The 13,365-nt window shown below is 38.1% G+C and overlaps 1 protein-coding gene across 4 annotated transcripts in view; it reads right to left on the reverse strand.

The window, feature by feature from the left end:
• The window catches only part of nej (CREB binding protein nejire), a 50,027-nt gene that overhangs the window by 19,603 nt on the left and 17,059 nt on the right, over nucleotides 1-13,365 (reverse strand). For all 4 annotated transcript variants that reach the window (XM_022063455.2, XM_022063453.2, XM_022063454.2 and 1 more), the window contains 15 exons: nucleotides 12,757-13,052; nucleotides 11,968-12,163; nucleotides 10,456-10,692; nucleotides 9,613-9,818; nucleotides 9,091-9,233; nucleotides 8,594-8,711; nucleotides 8,457-8,511; nucleotides 7,645-7,872; nucleotides 7,278-7,489; nucleotides 6,580-6,819; nucleotides 5,619-6,161; nucleotides 5,040-5,271; nucleotides 4,332-4,475; nucleotides 3,720-4,009; nucleotides 1,132-1,289 (listed from right to left, as the gene is read on the reverse strand). In XM_022063455.2, the coding sequence (XP_021919147.1) occupies nucleotides 1,132-1,289; nucleotides 3,720-4,009; nucleotides 4,332-4,475; nucleotides 5,040-5,271; nucleotides 5,619-6,161; nucleotides 6,580-6,819; nucleotides 7,278-7,489; nucleotides 7,645-7,872; nucleotides 8,457-8,511; nucleotides 8,594-8,711; nucleotides 9,091-9,233; nucleotides 9,613-9,818; nucleotides 10,456-10,692; nucleotides 11,968-12,163; nucleotides 12,757-13,052 (3,298 nt within the window). The remainder of the gene's footprint in view (nucleotides 1-1,131; nucleotides 1,290-3,719; nucleotides 4,010-4,331; nucleotides 4,476-5,039; nucleotides 5,272-5,618; nucleotides 6,162-6,579; nucleotides 6,820-7,277; nucleotides 7,490-7,644; nucleotides 7,873-8,456; nucleotides 8,512-8,593; nucleotides 8,712-9,090; nucleotides 9,234-9,612; nucleotides 9,819-10,455; nucleotides 10,693-11,967; nucleotides 12,164-12,756; nucleotides 13,053-13,365) is intronic.

The raw sequence follows: 13,365 nt of genomic DNA on the forward strand, positions 1-13,365 counted from the left end.
AGGTGTACAAGCAGTTAAAACTACCAGACTGCTGGAAAAGAGAAAGTCCTAACATGCATGTGTGAAAGGACAGGAAAACTGCCCAGTGTTTCCACCAGTCAAAAAATATAAGGCTATTATTCTGATAACAAAACTAGGAATCTTATTTTCCAGACACAAGTGGTTAAACATGATAATGTATAAGGAATGCAAAGTTTATGCATGGAAAAATAAAGTGTTATGCTGGGTTATAAAGCAGGTTCAGAAACATCAGTAATTTAAACTATGTAAATAAAAGCAGTCCTGCAAACTTCTAAGGAATGACATAATTATATTTATAACAAATTTAAAGCAATTAACATATCATGTTGACATTCAAATTCAAATTACTGCCTATATTAACTTTTATCATCCATTGCAATACAGGCAAGTCTCGGTTTACGAACAAGTTTTGTTCCAAGACGTTTGTTATACATTTTTGTTCGCTATGTGTATTTTGCATTCCTGAGGTTTTACGATAAGTATCGTATATGTTAGCAGCCATTTTAAAGCATTAAAACCATGTACTAAACATCGAATGGTCTATACAATACGTTTTATTATAATGTATGTATGCGTTATGCGAGAAAACATTCTACGTAGCATGCAAACCAAAACTTTTTTACTGGCTAGATTAGTTTTATTAACCAAGAACAGTTTAGTATAATTATCATACAATAATTTTCTGATAATTATTGTAATAAATACATTTTTTAAAGTTTATTTATTTAAATCTTACAATTATGTTCACTACATGTTTGGCATTTCATTTTATATGGAACTCTATTTATAGGCGCCTTTAAGAAATTTTTAATGAATTGTGACGTTCGTTATAGCGAATGTTTGTAAATCGAACGTTCGTAAACTGAGAGTTGCCTGTATATCAAATGCATGACTAAATTGGCCATGCTGAACTTAAAGTCTGGGCAGCAGCCCCATAATACAGGGATTTAAATCCCCTATTCATGTACAATAAAAGATTAATGTTTTAACAATCACATGAATGTAGTGATTTACAAAGATTTTGATGTTTTATAATGTGTGTGTGTGTCATAACAAGTAAAAGAAGACAACTAAACCTAAGTCCATGCCTAACCTAGAAACAAGACTAACCTGTTCTGGAAACTGTAGTACTTGGCATCTCGTGGAATGGTGCACAACTGTTTCCCATAGCAACACAACACCTGAGGATTGAATGTGTACTTGCGGCCACAACAATAGCCTAATGACTGCATCACTGGGTCAATCTCCTGCTCAAAGACTTCTGACAGCTATCCATGTAAAGAAAATGGTAACACATTACAAAATAGCAACACAAACAACACTGTATTTTCCTGCCTATGACAGTATGGCAACTACAAAATAGTATTTTATAAACAAACAATATGCCCCAACTCAATTTATTAGAATGAACCTACTCCCAACTCACTTTGCTAACCAACCTCCTGCAAAAACATTTCTGAACACATCTTGATATTTATTTTTACAAGGTTCTCAAATCATTTTCTGCCATTCTGTACTTTGTATACCAACTGCAACAAGACCAAACCATCACACATAAACGAATGCAAGCATATAACAGAGAAAGATTCTGTGTAGTTCTACAATGTAAACGATATGAGGAACTCCATGGTGTAGAAACATTCAGACCATTATAATTTTGTTCTACGACAGAAATGGGGGTATTGCAAGACATAAAACTGTTGAAGCTTCCTGTCACTACAGAGTAAGAGCACTTTTCAAGATGAAGATAATGCCATTGGTGACCTACAGACTAGAGCTTACATGGTAGCACCTAACAGAAAGAAATGTGGCCACCCAAGACGCAGTCAAGACAAAATATTTAAAGAAAACATTGCAGACATTCAGGATCATACTCTCAAGAGTGGTGTATGTATTAGTACAGGCACCATTCTTTACAGAAGATCTACAGTACTAACTCTGCTGCTGTCCACTGCTGCCTTGGAGAAATTATACCAGTGCAGAATAAAATAAGTCATATAGAGTGCATTATATGTAATGAATGTGATAATAAACAGAACACTACTAATTGCAACATGTAGTGACCCATTTGGCTGTACACAAATTCCATCATAAAACCTGTAGATAGAATAAGTTCCATACACCAAGAAGAACCTGTGTTTGCGAGATATAAGGGAAAAGTTGCAATCAATATTACATTGCGTAGTATCATTTATATTCAAAATTGATTTGATCAAGGATTCCTCAAAAGTAGCCTGCCATATAAAAAATTACAAAATGTCTGTCAAGACATATAACTTCTGCCTGGAAATATTTTGCATGTAGTATATATTTAAGAAGTCGGTCTCGGTGGACTAGTGGTTAGCGTGTAACCACTAAACCCAAGGATCGCGGGTTCAAACCTGACAGAGGTCAATGGATTTTTAAGGGTGATAAAAATTGGTATCACAACTTCCTTCGGAGAGGAAGTAAAGCTGGCGGTCCCATGTCGTAGATCTACGGCATGTAAAGGAACCTTAAGAGCATGATAACAAGATGTTTCATAAGCAAAATTCAGCGGCCATTTCTCACCCAAGTCTCTCCTGATTCACTGCTAGATGGCTCTGGCAGTTAAATCAGGATTGAGTAGAAAATGTGCAGAGTCAGTGGGCTGGTCACGCACTACTCACAAACACACACTTCAAAGACTAGGAAACCTCCGAATAGGAAGCGGCGGAAAACCAACAAACGTACTGTAGAGCCAAGGAACAACAACAACAACAACAATATATTTAAGAAGACAGACATGAAGTCAAAATATCACCAAATTTACTATTGATGCATTTCCCATACAAAAGCCCATTAGATTAAAGAAAAATGATGTGCTTGTGAAACTATAATTTTTCACTTTTTGTACAGGATGTTATTTCATACGAAAAGCTTTTACTGAACAGTTTATAAGTATTCAAGGTGATGTAGCTTTTAAGGGCAGACACGTGAAGAAATACAACGTTTAATACCTACAAAATCAAAATCCATGATAATGTCACTCATTGTATGTTCAAATAGAAACTGGATGCAATTAAAATGTAAATCTGAAAACAGTAGTGAATAAAATATTTGTAATGCCTCCAGGAAATATGAGACCGAAATAAACATGTTATATAAATTTGAACACACAAAAGTGTTATGAACTGTGCATATTGGTTGAATAAATAATTTTCCAAGATAAAAATATAACATCATATTTAACTAAAAGGTTAAAATTAAAATAATCATATACAATTTCATTCCCACTGAAAATGCACTTGCCACATTTTTTGTAATTTTAAATTCACTGTCACCACTGTTTACAGACAATTACCTGCTGAGGAATAGGTCATTTCTTTGTTGAATCACACAGTGAATTTAGGTACTTCCCTCTCCTGAAAGCACATTCAATGGGTTTGATGCCTTCACGCAGTATAACCATACCTCAACAAATATTATCCTAAAAATGCAGACATGAAATCAAGAACTGTAGGTAATTGTATAGAAACACCACAGACTGTGTATATATTTTCTATTCCTACAGGTTAACACTGATAAATTCATTTAAATATTTCAAACATCATCTGTAAGGGAAGGTGACATATGTTACTAGTTACTGAAGAATACAAAGCTGGAATTTTATATGGATAAATAAAAAGCACAAAGGCAACTTTCATAATATCTTATAATAAAACACCTGCTTAACTTACCTTGGTACAGTATCTATACACTCGTGAGGTTTTGCGGTTGTACAGCCAAGCATTATCGAACATAAGCCAAACATCATCAACATACTCCCACGGATCTGAATACTGGCCTGTATCCAGTTTCCGCTTCACAGTTGAAAGATCCATTGCTTTTTTCACAATGTCAAAATAATCTGGAATACCAAGTGCCTGTGGATCAACAGGCTGTCGAAAAGGAAGAGACTCTGGATCCTGACGATATAATTTTTCTAGCGTTGGCATCAAAGCTTGCCGCAGCTCATCTGGTTTGAACACTGTCAACAATCAGAGAAAGTCCACAGCTCATTTCGTACAAGGTAACAGGAATTATGTTCTGTACTGCATTCTAAAATATGAAGCACACTTCAATGCTCTCCCCAGTACCTCTGGCAACAAAGTCAGAGTACACACAGATTAATCTCTTAACAAGATTGTCAGAATTTTTTCATGCCGAGTACATGTATTCTAACAGAATTTCTGAGTCAATTTTTGAATACTTATATGAAAACTGCATACAACATAGTTTAAATTTTCATACTCCTTGACTCTGTTTACTGTTGATACTGTTCTGAGACTACTTCACTATACGAAACTTACAGCACTTTTTCTTTTTATCACCACCTGCAGCAGATTGAATAGGTTCAGGAATTGGAGGTTTTATGTCTGCACTAGTACTGACACCTTCACCTATACTAGACGTTGACATAGGTGTCATAGGCTCTTCCTTTATGGCTGTTTCCTCTGCAAGAGACGAAGTGTATATTTAAGATCAATTAAAATTTTATACAAAAATAGTAATAAAAATATCACTTTGAGCAAAAGTGAAAGTGATGATAAGTACAGTTCACTTTTATAATCAATTACAAACTCCTTTCTATGATAATGCTCAGTGGTAAATAAGTTGTCATACGAGATGAACATGATTTTGTTTACACCAGATAACGTGTTAAATTTAAAATGCTACAAAGATTAGTTAATAAGCTTTATACATTTACTAAATTATCAAAATATTGGTGCAATGTCACTAAAATCCCTTTTAGTTTACATAAAAAAGACAATGAACATTTTGAAGTTGGTAATAATAAAAAATGTGGGAATAATGGAGGGAAGTAGTACACACACAGTTTATTGAGTTACAATTTCTTCAGCATTTTTATGCACGGTAAAATTTTGTCATAATATTGGCTATAACAAGAGGCTTGTTGTTAAAACAGCTTTTTAAATGCATGAACTTTTTACTTTCCTTATTTTTTGTGGTCTGTCAACACAGCATTCCTGTTTGTGAAGAGATATCTGGAAACTCACCCTTTATTGTGGCCGAGTTCTCGGAGGTGGTGCTGCCCTCATCCATGGGCTCAGTCTTAGGTTCTGTCTTGATTGAGTCAGAGGCATTCATGCCCTTCCCACCACTTTCACGATGATTCATCTCCAGACTGCAGTCACTATGCTGTGCTTTCATTTCCATCTTTATGCTGTCTTCTGGTTCAACCTTTATATCTAATTTACCCTTCGTCGAAGGTGGTGGACTATCGTCATCCTAAAAATCAAAAGAGGCTTTCAGGAAAGGTCACATCATCTTCAATCAATTGTCTCTAATAACTTAAGCAGCCAGAATTACACACACACACAAAAATAAAATAAAAAAAACACATTGAACAAAAACCCCAGACCCCTACAGCAAGCAGGCTTTGGTATAAAAAAGTAAGAGTTTGAATTCTCATGGCAGCAAAGACATAGATACTGATCATTTGGATTGAAACACCACATGGACTTGTAGGAAGAAACCAATGTTTTGGATGAACATACTACTTCCAACTTCAGGGCACCAACTCAAATTTCACTATTTTTCTTTCACACTGAGACGACTAAGCGGAAACAACATGCCTGATTACGAGCTGCTGCATTGATGGCTGCCATCTGGCTCGACATGCTGGACGAGTTACTCCTCACCAGACTGGCTCGTTCTGCACTGGACATGCCCTTGCCCAAACTTGCGAGATGTTGATGATTCATGGTGGCAGCTACTACTGTTGAGGTTGAATTGGATGCTGCTGACACCAGATTGCTCTGCATAGATGACTGCTGCTGCGTTGCAACAGTTGTCCCAGGTACTGAAGCTGCTGGTTTTTGTAGTAAACTTGAAGGAACTAGTGTTGGTGTTGTAACAGATATTGTGGCAGAATTGGGTTGAGGGAGGCTACCATTTGTTACATTTGTTGAAGGAGAAGGTCCACATGTTGTTGATACAGAGACAGATGTTGGAACTTGGGAAGAGAGTGATGAGTTAATTTGCACGTCAGAAGTAGACGTAGCACAGGAAGTGGGTGTGGATGCTGGGGGAGGAAGAGGAACTCTATTACCGGCAACTGTTGCTGAAGCTGAAGTAGGAGGAAACTGATTCTGAAGACCAAATGGTGATGCAGCAGACTGAGACAAACAGAAGAGAAAAACAATGTTGGCATCATACTTTAATGAGAATTCACTTGCTGCCTCCAGACAGAATTTAGAACAGCACTAGTGATTAAAACCTCTAAATAAAATCAAAACACAATTTGCTTCCTTCTGCCATTACAAAAATGGATGATTATATCTCTACAGTACAGGGAGGTCCATCAGTAATTGTACAAAAAGTTCTTTAATTAAAAATATCATTCATCCGCCATTCTACCACTGTTCCCTAATCACTCATGTATCACCCATGGGACGGGACAATGAACCCATCAGCTGCCACAGTTCAAAAGAGTCATAATTTTGTCCCTTTGTAACACAAACAATAAATGCAATTTTAATTCAAAAGCTTTATTTATGAAGCCAACACATTTACCCCTTGGCAGATGGCACATACCTGTGTCTGTACAGCATTTGAGTTAGCAGCTGCCGCAGCAACCGCAAGGCGAGCTTTGATCACATCCGGGAACTGGTGCTGCTGCTGCTGACTAGGAGCGGCCGGACTGCTTGGGACCCCACCAGCACTAGCGCCACCAGATCCTGCAGTGCCTACACCATTGTTGGCTGCATACTGACTAGCAGCTGCCACATTAGTTGCAGCCGTGGCAGATGCCATCGTCATGTTCGGTGGTGGACCCTGAGGATCAACCATGCTCATTATGAAGCATCAACAAATTCCCATTTCATGTCCATGCCAAATGGTTTCAGAATAAAGAAATGCTAAAGAAATAATTCACAGATCAATAGTAATCCTTAGCACCTTTCCCAATATTTTCTCCTTTTGTTACCTTCAATTTCTGTGTTTACTTTAATGTAGATGGTACGCCATATTTACCCAATTATAAGAGATCAATACACAACTTAAAGGCAAAATAATCCAATTATTTGCATACATAAAATTCTTAGATGTAGTTATTCAACTAATAATTTCCTTTACATCCCACATCTACATCATGATTTCTTTAGGACCACAGAATGCTTTTCTAGTGATAATAATTAAAAAAAAAAACTAAAGCGAACAATGTTGAGAAGTTTGATAATCAGAAATAAACTGCATATACACAACAAGGTTAGCTTTCTCAAAACTACACGTACTTGAGACAGTGGCTGACCAAAAGCTGACAGTCCTGGACCAGACACTGTCACCATGCTACCTGGAGGGCCTTGAGTTGTACCAGAGGTACTGTTTGGACTGGGCCCAGGTGGACCCACCACTAAATGCTGCTGTTGTGGCTGCTGCTGACCCGGTTGAGAAAACTGCATGCGATTTTGCTGTGGACCGAGGCCAGGAAGCACATGGCTCATACCTGAGAAGAATATTAGAACTTCAAATACCTTTCATATTTATGTTTTGTTTTATAAGTGTCATACTTTTAGGAAGTACATGGCACAAATTTAGGCTTTTTTAGGTAAATTCACCAATTACATTAAGTTTTATTATTTGAATAACAATTTCACTGACCTGGTGAGTGGCCAGGAAGGCCTGATTGAGGTGTTGCCTGCATATTTGGTGGCACTGTCCCAACAGTGCGAGTGGGAACAGAACCAGGAACACCAGATCGCATCTGCGGTGGCTGCTGCTGAACTTGCTGCTGCTGCTGCTGTAGTTGTTGCTGTTGTTGCTGTTGCTGTTGTTGTTGTTGTTGTTGCTGCTGCTGCTGCTGTTCTTTGCGCTTCTGCCTTTTTTCCTCTACAAGCAAAATAAAATCTTGTTTTAATTCACAAGGTACATTTCTTGCAAAGAAACTTCAACTTTAATGAATATGGAAACATGGAATTCATTATCAGCACCTGTATCCACAGTGTAATATTGATGTAATATGGTTACATGATATACTGAAAACTGTGGATGAGGTGTAAATACTGGAAACAAAGATCCCAAAACACAAGATTTGTAAGTTAAGATATGTAAATCACTTGCAGCAAGAAACGGCAGCATTTGTTTCTATAATTATTATAACACTGCCATTCATGATACAATTCTGCATGTGTGGATGTTATGATGAATGGTTCCTGGTGAGCACACTATGACTTTTATCTAACCATTAAGCCTGGAAGCATACTGTGCACCACACACACACCATTTTGAGAACACATTGCTTTTAGTTACAGAAAAATATTTAAAAATCACATCACATGTTTCAGAACTTCCTTCTTTCTGAGGTTATAAGAAACTACTGGAATAAAGCACAAAACTTTATGACTTCAAAATTATGGGTGCATCAAAGTTAGACATAGTTTAGAGGCAGAGAACACACAAATTCTTAAACTTACCCAGTTCTTTCTGGATTTTGTAAATCTTCTCTGCTAGTAAGTGGTAGTATTCAGACTGAAAAATAAGCAGGAATCAGATGAGTACCAATAAATAATAAGAAACATTAGTGAAGTAAAAGACAGAAACATGAACATACCCTTGAATTTGCCATTTCATACATATCCCCTTCCACTTTGCGAGCATACGCAACAAGATTGTGCATTCTCTTGTCGAGCATTGCTTGTGGATCTGGTGTTGGGAAGATTGCCTGAACCCTGAAAACAGAAAGTATTATGTCAGATACCCGCTGAAAAACAATGTCCAAACTACAGTATGTAAGTCACACACACACTTTTTTTGTTGTGAAATGAACAGAAAAATAAACCAAATTAAAGTATATTTCACATGTCTGAAAATTGACACTCATGAAATATCTTGTCACCAAAATTGACAGACACAATAACTAGAGACAAAATACAAATGTCTGAAGCAAATGGCAGAATTCTGCTTGTAAAAAGCCCGTACACAGCACCTAACATTTACAAATATTGCAGAAAAGACATAATCTGAAAAGCACTGCAACTTAAGCTGAAATATTATCAAGAATTAAGCACCTTGTTATGCACAAAGAGTTTAATCAGACCGTTAACTTACAGCTTATGTACAAGATGATTACGAAGGTCTGGAGTAACAGACTGGTGCCATTCCTTTGTTCCCTGAACTGGGGTGGCTGTGACCTGGCCAGGTTGTAGTCCTCCCGGAAGCTGCAGACTAGTCAACCGGTTATCCATACCTAACTAAATATGTACAAAGACAGATACACAAAAAATTATAACTTCAATCATGGTCTTATTTCTCACATCTAAATTTAAATTAAACCTGCAGAAATGTGAAAAACAACAGGAATAAATTTCCATTAATACTGAGAACTGTCATGTAAGCCTAGTTCCAGCAGGTATGCTAAAAGTGTACACCATATATTTTATTTTACTTTATTATTTGTGCTGCAGTGTCATGGAAAGCAGATACTTATTTTATTTAATTGATATTCTGATTTAAAGGTTCCATGCTTAAATCTGACTAGACTTTACTTGCAAATATATACTTTGGAAGAGTAGAAAGTTAAATGTTCTTTGAGGGTTTTAAAACTGGGATTGTACTGCAGCAACTACTCACACTGCCACCCTGTGGGTCACTTGACAGGCCGAATATTTGGGAAACTGTTTGCTGGATGTTAGCAGCTGCTTGCGCTGCAGATGATGCTGGTCCCTGCTGTCCTGGGGGTTGACTGGGATTTGCTCCAGGATCACTCCCGAGGGGTAAAGACACATTGGGGGGCACCTGCTGCTGTGAGCCTGCTGGAACCTGTGTCTGAGGCTGACCTGTTAACAGCCAGCAATTGACTGTGAGTAAAGAATACAATAAAGCCACTCTTTAATGGGGATATTAATATTGTTTGCGCACAAGAAACTTGTGGCAAACAAAAGCAGCAGATTTATTCATCTCTTTTCTCAGATAATTTTAAATGGTGTGTTTTAATAGTAATGTCACATTTGTATGATCCAAGGAGATATTTAGTTTGGAAACAGTGGTCATACAAAGGGTCAAAAAAGAAAGCATGGCAGTTAAAAGGCAAATTCAGTCATTTATTACAGTTCTTCATAAATGAGGATCTAGGCTGAGTAGAATCTACATTTTATGTTGTACTTCTGTAACAGTTAAGCTTATTTTCATCACATATTTTACTTTCACATTGAAGTAGAAAGCACAATGAAAATACTATACCATCCATTCAAATTTTAATCTACAATCTACTGAATAAAAATGTAGAACATTTTAGGAGGGGGTCAAGAAACTCTGATCTATAACACATGCCTACTCACCTGTACTGCCAGCTGCAGTACAAAACCACATCTGAATATATATATTAGATGCAGCTTATGAAACAGGTTTTTAGGGTAACAGTTGAAGTGTGAAATTTCATCAGGAGTGGAGTGAGGACTATATGTCTGTGCCTACCTTGTGGGTGCGGAGGTGGAAGAACTCTCACACTACCTCCTGGACCCGCAGTCGAGTTCGGGGGGAGTGGACCAACAGCTATTCCTGTCAAGCGATGAGGGCGACTAACCCCACCACTTGCTGGGGGCAACAGTCCTGGGGCCCCTGGGTTAGGAGATGGAATTCCAAGGGCTTCATATGCTCGCCTCATGTCTGAGGGAGAAGGATTCGGTTGGCTGTTTGGTGCTTGACTTGGCACTGTAATGACACCACAGACAAAGTCCCAGCTACAGAAAACAGTACCAGATATGAATGCATGCATCTGGTGCTTTTAACTATTCCAGATTTAGTAACTTACATTTATTCAATTAATTCAATCACATCAATCATACACCCTCCTTTCGTAGTGAAATAAAGCAAAATTGTAATTATTCTAGTCATTTTTATTAAACTGAATTATTATTCTTGAGTGCAGTTTGTCATATATGTATCACAGCCTTGTAACAGATGCCGACTTGATATCAGTTATAAATTCTTCTCTTCTTCATGCCTGCACATACACACAACACAATGCTACATAACCAGGCCCATACACAACTAGATTCTCAAAGTATTAAGCTTCTGCACAGCAACTAGTCTTTTACAGGTCCTGTAGCTATTTGAAAGAGCCCCCTCCTGAGTCTAGCTGAGTTTGTTTAGGTCCATGCTGGGGCCATTCTAGAAATGAGTGCATGGCACGTGGTGATGCCCTGAGCACTGCACACACCTCCACATTCCAATTGCTGCAGAGGTAGGAATCACATGGCTCACTAGGCTGCTGCAGCTACCTCATTGTGACACTACATATTTTTAATAGCTAATGCACATATTCAGTAATTTTACATTTAGTGAATTTTACTGCAACAAACTGTTAAGTTCTTATGTCGTTTCTAAACATGTTACACAATATAGCTGCTTTATAGGTGGTATCAAACAAAATTAGTTCACTGCTATGCTGCATTTTCTCAAGCATGTTTCAAAGAAGGCATGGAAAGTAGACAAACAAACTGGAAGCTTCTGCACCATCCACAACACTGGACACTCATTGGTCACTAACATCCTCAGAATTTCTGGAAGGTTAGCAAATCCAAAATTTGCGTAAGTGTAGAAGATAAAAACAATTACCAAAAAGTAATCAACAGGCTTGTCACGCGCCATAGTTGCGCGGTCTGAGGCATCATACTTCAGACCGGCAATACGGAATGCGCGCTGGTTCGAGTCTCGGGGGAGAAGAAATTTTCTCGTGAGCTTTCGACCGGTGCCAACCCAGCATCGTGAGGAAATTGGGGAGCTACAATAAGTAGCGTAATCTGGTCAGGAAAGCTAGCAATGGCTGGGGGTTCGTCGTGCTGACCACACGTCACACTATACCTGGTTGGATGATCGTTCACCTGTGCTTAGGCTTGTGAACGTGAGACCAGCAGTCAAGCTAGTCGGCTTTGGCTCTCTAGAGCTGTTACGCCAAGGATTTAATTTTTTAATCAACAGGCTTACCATTGGGGTTATTACGGTTCTTGTCAGCTTGCTTGAGTGGCAGACAAACAGGACAGTCTGTTCGTGTGCAGTGTTTCCAATGTGAGATGATCTGTCGAGACGAGGAACAGTGTGGAACTGAGCATGACTTGCCTGCTTGACATGTTGTCATATGGTTTAAAACATTTTTCATTGTTTTACAATGTGGCAGTGTACACTGAAACAAGAATAAAAGGCAATAGTAAAACCCTGTGCATCGACACCATTAAGAATTACATACTGTGCTGCAACACAAAGAAAGTTGACCAGAAATTTAAGATCTAGATTAAATTTTCTTAGTTACTGTTGGAAAGAGGGAAAGACCATTCCCCGTGGAACTACAGCCACTTAATGACCCACCTTGTCACACTGCTCAAATAGAGGGAGGATTTATTTATATTCACCTTACCTGCATCTATACATTTTTCTTAGCATTAGCCTTGTATTTCTCGGATTTTTAGAAAAATGCACTGAGAATAAAGTATTTCCTTGCTCCTGATCAATAAGAACTCAAAATCTGTCAAATATTTTCCCACAAATGATTAGGTACAAATTTCAAATTATTTTTAATTAACTCATGTACATTCATGGATATTCAAAATTCAATCAAGATATCATACACATCACATGTATTTTTTAAACAAACTTTTGTACATCTTACATAAGTAATTAATTAATGATGACCCATCACAAATACAAACTACAGCTAAGTTCTCGCTATAAAAGCGTTTGAAGGTTGCATGGTGAAAATTTACACACAATTATACACACCTGCCATACTTCTCCATTGGACTGACTTTCCCTGCGCTGACACTTATGTGCATGCAGAAGAAGAACCAGTTGCTGCTGGATCAGCTTCCGCTTTTCAGGGTCTGCAGTTGATGTGGCAGTTGTAGGAGCCCCACCCTGTGCTCCTCCTGGGGTTCCCCCTTGAGTTGCTGCCTGGGGGCCAGGCTGACCACCACTTGGTGCACCTGACTGTGGCTGAGCAGGGGAAGGTGCTGGAGGGGTGGCTTGTTGAGCCATCCCACCCTCATTTCCACCCACTCCAACAACTGATGAGCCTCCTAACATAACAGGAATGCCACAGTGCAATCAAACAGTAACAAAAGTGGCATCTTTTAACCTATTCTCCTTAAGTTGAAATAAGAAATGAGATCACAGTGCAAATTCAGTGTAACGAATCTATCTAGCAACTTTATAACCAATTATTCAATTTTCATGTAACTTCATATGTATGTTACTTGAGATTTAACAAACCTCTATACTTTTGACGGAAGGGTCATTCAACAAAAAAGTGAAAGGAAAACGTGGAACGAAAATGTGTAAGATCCGTATCAACAAATCGACAACTCAAAACCATAATCACTACTTATCCCC

The sequence above is a fragment of the Zootermopsis nevadensis genome, unplaced genomic scaffold (genome assembly GCF_977971745.1).
Source record: "Zootermopsis nevadensis isolate Lab colony 2312 unplaced genomic scaffold, Znev_1.0 Znev_ptg000024l, whole genome shotgun sequence".
NCBI classification, from domain to species: Eukaryota; Metazoa; Arthropoda; class Insecta; order Blattodea; family Termopsidae; genus Zootermopsis; species Zootermopsis nevadensis.